This window comes from Amaranthus tricolor, chromosome 6 (genome assembly GCF_026212465.1).
Source record: "Amaranthus tricolor cultivar Red isolate AtriRed21 chromosome 6, ASM2621246v1, whole genome shotgun sequence".
NCBI classification, from domain to species: Eukaryota; Viridiplantae; Streptophyta; class Magnoliopsida; order Caryophyllales; family Amaranthaceae; genus Amaranthus; species Amaranthus tricolor.
In genome coordinates, this window is record NC_080052.1 from 15,823,868 (window position 1) to 15,831,937 (window position 8,070).

Genomic DNA, 8,070 nt, shown 5'->3' on the forward strand with positions numbered 1-8,070 from the left:
TTGACTTCTTGGTAATCGATAGAGAAGGTTAAACATCCTAGGTGGCATTACCTAGTTGGTCTATGTGTCTTTTCTATAAAAAAAAATCAAATTTAAAAATGATTTTAAAAAACAAAAAGGGAGAGAACTACTCAGCCACCCTTTCTTCCCCAGTTACCGACACCACCAACCTAGCTGTGATACCCCAGATTTAGCTTTAAAAAAGATTGATTTACTACTCATATCAACAAGGTGCATCTTCTTTTCATGGGAGTCCATTTGCTAAAAACTTCATAGTTAAACGTGCTTGGTGGGGAGCAAACTTAAGATGGGTGACTTCTTAGAAAAGTTTTCCTTGGCACGCACGAGTGAGGCCAAATGCGCTGGAAAGACTTGTATTGGTTTGTGGGACCAATCTACAATCTCCCTGAGTAGTCAATAAGGGTCCGAGGCGCCAAGGTGTTAAAAATGGTATCAGAGCAACCTTGCGACTGTGGCTAATTGCGTGTTCAGCACCTGGGGGGGAAATGATCCTAAAATTACGCTCCAACGAGGACTACGTATTCCTAAGTGGGGGTGAGTGGGATACCCCAAATTTAGCTTTAAAAAGGATTGATAGACTTCTCATATCAACAAGGTGCATCTTCTTTTCATGGGAGCCTATTTGCTAAGAATTTGATAGTTAAGCGTGCTTGGTGGGGAGAAATCTTAGGATGGGTGACCTCATGGGAAGCTTTCCTAGTCGTGCACGAGTGAGGCCAAAATGTGTTGGAACGACTTGTGTTGGTTTGTGGGGCCAATCTAAAGTCTCCCTAAGTAATCACTGGCGGTCCAAGGGGTCAAGTTGTTACACTTGTACTCAAGTAGTTAAGCAACCATTTACAATTGTACCTCTCACCCGCAACAATTATGCAATGGCAACCAAGTTAACTTGTTTTACTGGTTATAGGTCATTCAAGATTGTAAAATTAAGTTGACATTAATGTTTGAAGTTTTAAATATTAATTCAAAGTTGAAATTTTAAGAATTAAATCACACAAAATTTGGATTTTTAAACTTACTTTTGCTTAAAAGTTTTAATTATATATTTCATCTCATTACTTGAATACAAAAATATCATATGCCTACCTCATATCTTTCATTTTGAAGATCAAAGATAAAAATGCTTTTATCTTCTCAACTTGTAACAAACTTGTGCGAATGAGCATGTCATCAACATATGAGCAAATGATAGTCCATTTCCTTTATTATTTAACATGCATTAATTCACTAAAAATAAATTCGAATAACTTAATTTTCTTTTGACACTTTTAGATAGAGTTCTTGCTAATTTATTTAACATGCATATATGACATTTCTCATTACATAAAACAAAAGAAAGGATTATTTCTTGTTTAGCCCTATGAAACATTTTATCAAATTCACATGACATAATCTATTATGCTATTAATTATAATCTATATTAACTTTAACATTCAACACTTTATTATCATACATAATCTTGAATGATAGTTTAAATAAGTTAGGTACCAAATCACAACACCCTACAAACACATTACACTTAAAAATAATACGCCTATTGGCTTCAAGTACTAATTTATATATAACCTAATCAATTCAATGTAGGCCCCATACAAGATCTACTTATATCAAGTGCATAGTACACATCCTTAAGAATAGTACTTTTTCCAAAATAAACATTAGTTCTACTTGTCCATTTCCAAGAACCTTGATAGAAGAATTTTTACTTATATAGAGTGATTCTCCATGTACAACCATGTTAAAGGACTTGAACCAATGCCTTCACTTGCATAGGTGTCTCAAAGACCCTGAATCAATCCACCAAGAAGCATCATCCTGCACAACATTCACATATGAGTCATATTCATTTAAACCAAAACTGAAATCTAATTCACTTTGTGTAGAATTATCTTTTATAGATGGTCATTGCTTGTAGAAGCATGAACTTGCTTCTTTTTATATTTGTCATTTTCTTTTTATAAATGAAGCAATCCTTCTTTCAATGCCCCGATGTTTGATATATTCAACAACCATCTTTGTGAATGTTAGTGGTATAAGTGTTAGAATTTTTGTGTAGAATCATCATGATTGATAGACTTTTTCTCCACCATGTTAATGATAGAAATGTGGGGATTGTTGTTTGCTCCATTTTCTTATTCCCGATTCTCGGATACTCTCTTCAATTTTAAGATGAGTACCCAACTGATTAAGGTTTATGTCTTCTTCTTTATGCTTAAGATTCTTTTTAACATCCTTCTAAGATTGTGGTAGTTTTTCTTTAGTACTTAAAAGTACATAATCTTCATCCATTTTTATATCAAGTAGTTTCAAGATACAATAAAGACGTTGAATGTAATGAAATTTATCCATTATTGGCCTTGAATCCCGTATCTTATATTCATTAAAACTATTAACAAGGAACTTTTACTAGTTCCATCTTCGGCAATATATTTACTCTTTAGTAATTCCAAAAGTTCTATAGCGGATTCAATGAATTGATAATAATCAAATAAAGATTCAATGATATCATTCAAGATGTGTCCATTACATATGAAATCATCATCATTAAAAGATTGCTATAAGTTTAAATCACTAGGGAGAATTATAAGCACCATATACAAATCGATTTTACAAATATGAACAAGCATATTACAATGACTCAAAATGATAATAATACATATGAAATTACAACTTATGATAACAGTACTTTAACTTATGAAACTGATACTATATTGAAGATCATTTAGACAGTTAAGTCTTTAGAAACTTGATTTCCTTAAATTGTTGTTTCGCGCATAATGCTATTTGGGTTGAACTTCTACAATATGTTATAGAGATAAAATGGTTAGCTTTACAATATAAGCACAATATAAAGTAAAAATGTGAAGGAAGAAGTGTTTTTGTATGAGAAGTAATTTCAGGATTACGATAGTAGAGTTTGCAAGATTCTAAAATCATAAAGACGTAGATCAGAAGAGAGGAGAAATTCAAATAAACATGATCATGAATTCTGAAAAATGAATCCGCAAATGAGGCTAACGACTCCATTTATAGCTTTGCAATAATGCAATAAAGTATCATATCCCTTCATTACATGTCCTCAAAAATATTTTCTTAACCATCTTAACATTCCTCATCCAATACTTTGCATAACCGTCTTAACCATTCCTCTTTGGATAACTATCCTAACTAGAAATATTTCGCTTACAATACTCTAATTATCCAAAATTAGATGTGAACCCAACTTGTTACCATTTCTTTTCGGTTAATTAATTCAAGACACCATTACCCATGTTCTAAGGATTAACCACAGATATTCTATGTCCAAACAGCAAAAGGTTGAAGGGGGCTGACTGCTGAGTCTACAATTGATCTTGGCCCATCCCAGCCCGCTTCGCTCGGTAAAACAGATTGTTTCTGTCTTTTAAGTCTGGCTCATTAAAGTTTTGCCATTTGGGATAGAGTTTACTTCCAGTTCAGAAATTGCAGAAGCAGGGTAGTTTACTTCCAGTTCCATAGCTAGCTACTTTGCTACCTTCTCTGAGCACAAATGCACACCTTATCTTTACCACCTTCACCTCCTACCAACCCATCTTCATTTTCTTACCCAAAACCTCAACTTTCACAAAGAGTCTTTATTCCCTCCCATATCTACAAACACCCTGCTGCTATTTTGCTCGAATTTTGCACTTCCATTAAAGAACTTTACCAAATTATACCTCTTGTTTACAAGCATGGTTTGTACGATGAACACCTCTTTCAAACCAAATTTGTCAGTTTGTTCTGTAAATTCAATCGTATGAACGATGCTGCTCGAGTTTTTGAACCTATTGAGGATAAACTTGATGCTCTTTACCATACCATGTTAAAAGGATACTATCAAAATGGTAGCTTTGATGATGCTTTTTACTTGTTTTGTAGGATGAAGTGCGATGGGATTGAGCCTATTGTGTATAATTTTACATATTTGTTAAAGTTGTGTGGTGATAATTCGGATATTCGGAGAGGAAGCGAGCTTCATGGGCAGTTGATTGTTAATGGATTTAGTAATAATTTGTTTGGAATGAATGGAGTTATGAATATGTATGCTAAATGTAATGCCGTTTTGAATGCCTATAAGATGTTCGATAGAATGCCTGAGAAAGATGTGGCTTCTTGGAATGCTATTATTGCTGGTTATGCTCAAAATGGGTTTGCTAAAATCGCATTAGAGTTGGTTGTCAGAATGCAGGAGGAGGGAAAAAAGCCTGATTGGATTACATTAATTACGGTATTGCCAGCTTTAGCAGATATGGGTGTATTAGTTATGGGAAAGTCCATTCATGGGTATGTTTTAAGGGCTGGTTTTGACTGTTATGTGAATGTTTTAACAGCACTGATTGATATGTACGCGAAATGTAGAGCCGTGGGGACTGCTAGGTTGATTTTCAATTCTATGGAATCTAAGACCGTTGTTACTTGGAATTCTATGATTGATGGGTATATTCAGATTGGGAATCCTCAAGAGGCATTGAAACTTTTTGATAGAATGTTGGACGAAGGGATTGTACCTAGTGATGTATCAATCATGGAAGCTGCAAATGCGTGTGCGAACATGGGAGATATAGAAAAGGGTATCATAATCCATAAAATGGCAGATCAACTGGGGTTTAGCTCTAATGTTTCGGTTACAAATTGCTTAATTTCGATGTATTCAAAATGCAAGAAAGTTGATGATGCAGTGAGATTGTTTAACAGCTTAAAGAACAAGACTAGGGTATCTTGGAATGCTTTGATCATAGGTTTTGCACAAAATGGTCGTGTAAACGATGCCTTGAATTACTTTTCTGAGATGCAATCAAGAGGTATCGAATTAGATTCATTCACTTTGGTTAGTGTGATTCCTGCTTTAGCCGAGCTATCCATTTTACGTCAAGCAAAATGGATCCATGGACTTGCGATAAGAACTTGCTTGGACAAACATGTATATGTGAAAACTGCTCTGATTGACATGTATGCAAAGTGTGGAGCAATAAAGACTGCGAGAAGACTCTTCGATGACATGGAAGAGAGGCATACAACAACGTGGAATATCATGATAGATGCATATGGGACTCATGGACTTGGGGAAGCAGCTCTTGAAATTTTCTTTGAAATGCAAAAAGGCTCTATCTTACCAAATGAGGTGACATTTCTATGCCTTATATCAGCATGTAGCCATTCAGGTCTTGTTGAAGATGGAAAGTACTTCTTTGATTTGATGAAGGAAGAATATAATTTGGAACCAGCAATGGATCACTATGGAGCTATGGTTGATCTTTTGGGTCGAGCTGGCCTGCTCGATGAGGCTTGGGACTTCATAGAGAACATGCCTATAGAGCCTGGTATTAGTGTATATGGAGCAATGTTGGGTGCTTGTAAGATCCACAAGAACATTGAGTTGGGAGAATTAGCAGCAAACCGACTGTTCGACATGGATCCAGACGATGGCGGTTACCATGTATTGCTGGCTAATTTATATTCGGCAGCATCAATGTGGGACAAAGTATTAGAAGTGCGATCAATGATGGAAAAGAAAGGACTTCGTAAGACTCCTGGCTGTAGTTTAGTGGAACTAAGAAACGAGTTTCATACATTCCATTCGGGTAGCACAATGCATCCACAGTCACGAGAAATTTATGCATATTTGGACTCACTTATTGAGAGAATAAAACGAGTAGGTTATGTTCCTGACACTAGTTCAATACATGATGTAGAAGCTGATGTTCAGGAGCAATTGCTCAGTAACCACAGTGAGAAACTAGCAATTGCATTTGGGCTTCTTAATACAAGCCCGGGTGTTCCTATACATGTTCGAAAGAATCTCCGGGTTTGTGGTGATTGCCACAATGCAACCAAATACATATCACTTGTGACAGGTCGAGAAATCATTGTGCGTGATTTTCACAGATTCCACCATTTCAAGAATGGTAGCTGCTCATGCGGTGATTACTGGTAATAGGTATTCACTTATCTTGCTGTATATCATTCATCAAATTTTCTTCTATTGGATAAAGTAGAAAACTAGCATCAAGTTGACACCTTTAACTGATTAAGGGGTCTTGTAAAATTAATGTATACTAGTAGTTTTGGTACTTCATTCAGATTACTTTTATTGGTAAACTTTTACCATGTATGATAACAGCTTAAGTTTTCATTCTGACTAATAGAAGGCATTTCAAAAAGCCTGCACTACTACATATTTAATCTCTAGCAATACTTGTAAAACGCTATATCAAATGTTATGTGACAGTGAAAGCAATAATCGCTTAACAATTAAAACAATAAAGAAATTCAATGCAAATGATAAGAAAAACACGCTGAGAATTAACATGGACAGCCCTGAACATGGCTCACTATAGATGTGATAGCTAGCTACGTCCACGGGCAGTGAGATTAAAATTTTTATACTATAAACTTCAAAGATTACAAAGATGAATAAAAAAATCTCGTTCTAATGGCTCACAAAACCCTCTTGTGTTTCAATGGGAGCCCTAAACCTAATAATAGGGTGTTTATATAGTAAACCCCAAATATTATTTGAACAATTTTAATGCAACACTTATATGTATTTGATAAATAGATAAATGCAACAATTTTATTGTAGCATGATGCTTTACACTATATATAAACAGCTAAATGATGCCATATATTTGAACAATAGTATATTCAAAAGTGTCAAAATAATATATTATGTATACTCCAAAAAGATTGCCTTGTTTTCATCAACGTGATACATTGCGACTATAATATTAATAGAGATCGTAAATATTTTCATAAATGCGTCCGAAAGGTCTAAATATATGATAGTTAAAATGAAAGAAGTAGTTTAAAATTTATCAAAAATACAATGCTTCAAATATTGATCAATTTAAGTTAGTACTGCATTTCAACTTGCCAGGTGAGATGATATAATAGCATCTCATACAAAGAGCATCAACTTGTGAAAGAAGAGACACTCTCACTCACCAAAGATCACAATTTAGAGTTAATTGGGTGTTTATAATGTGTCTTAGTTGTAGGAACTTAAATATGCAAGTTAATGTTGAATAACAATAAAACACAATAATATAAGACACAAGAATTTAAGGTGGTTTATGAATCTTGGGTTACATCCACCGTTCTAACCTAGGATTATATTAGTGTGTTTAAAGGACAGTTACAAAATTTAAAGGAACTATAAATGGCGGTTAATTGTAGGAAGAGAGGAGCATATTAGGGAGTACTCTTAAGCAACAGGTAGAGCTTTATACAAATAATACTTTTGGCACACTTTTAACCTAGGATATGTAGGAGTATTTATAGAGGAACCATGTGAAAAAGAAGGGCATCAGTACCACCAACAAACACAAGAGGCGGCAAAGGTCAGTATAAGTTACAATTAATAAATAATGCGAAATATAAATTATAATTTGGAAGAATTTGTATTTCCCCTTTGTTGATGGCAAAAATAAAAATTACACAAATAACAATAAAAAAGAACTTGAAGATGCTTTTTTGAAACGAAGACCGTTATCCGGAAACTTGATACAAGTTGTAGGCGTGTGCTCACATTCGTTTTATGATATTTCCCCCACAAAGGTACTTGGGTTTGAACTAGAAATTCACAACGAGATACAAACAACTCAACATACGCTTAGTACCATAGTTATTAAAATCACGATTCTGATATAAGATTCTACGATTTTACGATCCAAAAATAAACTAGCGATTCGAATCGTAGGTAGAATCGTAAGTTGGTAGAATCTTACAATTCTTATTAGAATAAATTTTGTAGAGGAAGAATCATAACAAGACTCTACGATCCTACGATTTAACAATTCGATTCTACAAATTTATTCTTAATTTAGAAAATTTTCTTATAAACCATCTTTAATTTTCTTACTATTTAAGGATCCATCATCATAGTTTTTTAAAAATTAAATTTCTTCTTTGGTATGAAAATTTAAACTAATTATTAAATATTTTTCTATTTTATTCTAATAAAAGAACTGAATGAAATTTTAATTAAGAAACTTAAAACTTTTAAGGTGCATAATTATGACTAGATAG

The 8,070-nt window shown here is 34.0% G+C and overlaps 1 protein-coding gene across 1 annotated transcript; it reads left to right on the forward strand.

The window, feature by feature from the left end:
• Positions 1-3,051: 3,051 nt before the first annotated feature.
• LOC130814603 (pentatricopeptide repeat-containing protein At1g11290, chloroplastic) lies at positions 3,052-6,280 on the forward strand. Its single transcript, XM_057680725.1, has one exon. The coding sequence runs from the start codon at positions 3,551-3,553 to the stop codon at positions 5,975-5,977; it is 2,427 nt and encodes an 808-aa protein (XP_057536708.1). The 5' UTR covers positions 3,052-3,550; the 3' UTR covers positions 5,978-6,280.
• Positions 6,281-8,070: the final 1,790 nt, after the last annotated feature.

Excerpts from the sequence above, each read along its gene's own strand:
- LOC130814603 (XM_057680725.1), top strand. The coding sequence starts at position 3,551 with ATGCACACCTTATCTTTACCACCTTCACCTCCTACCAACCCATCTTCA.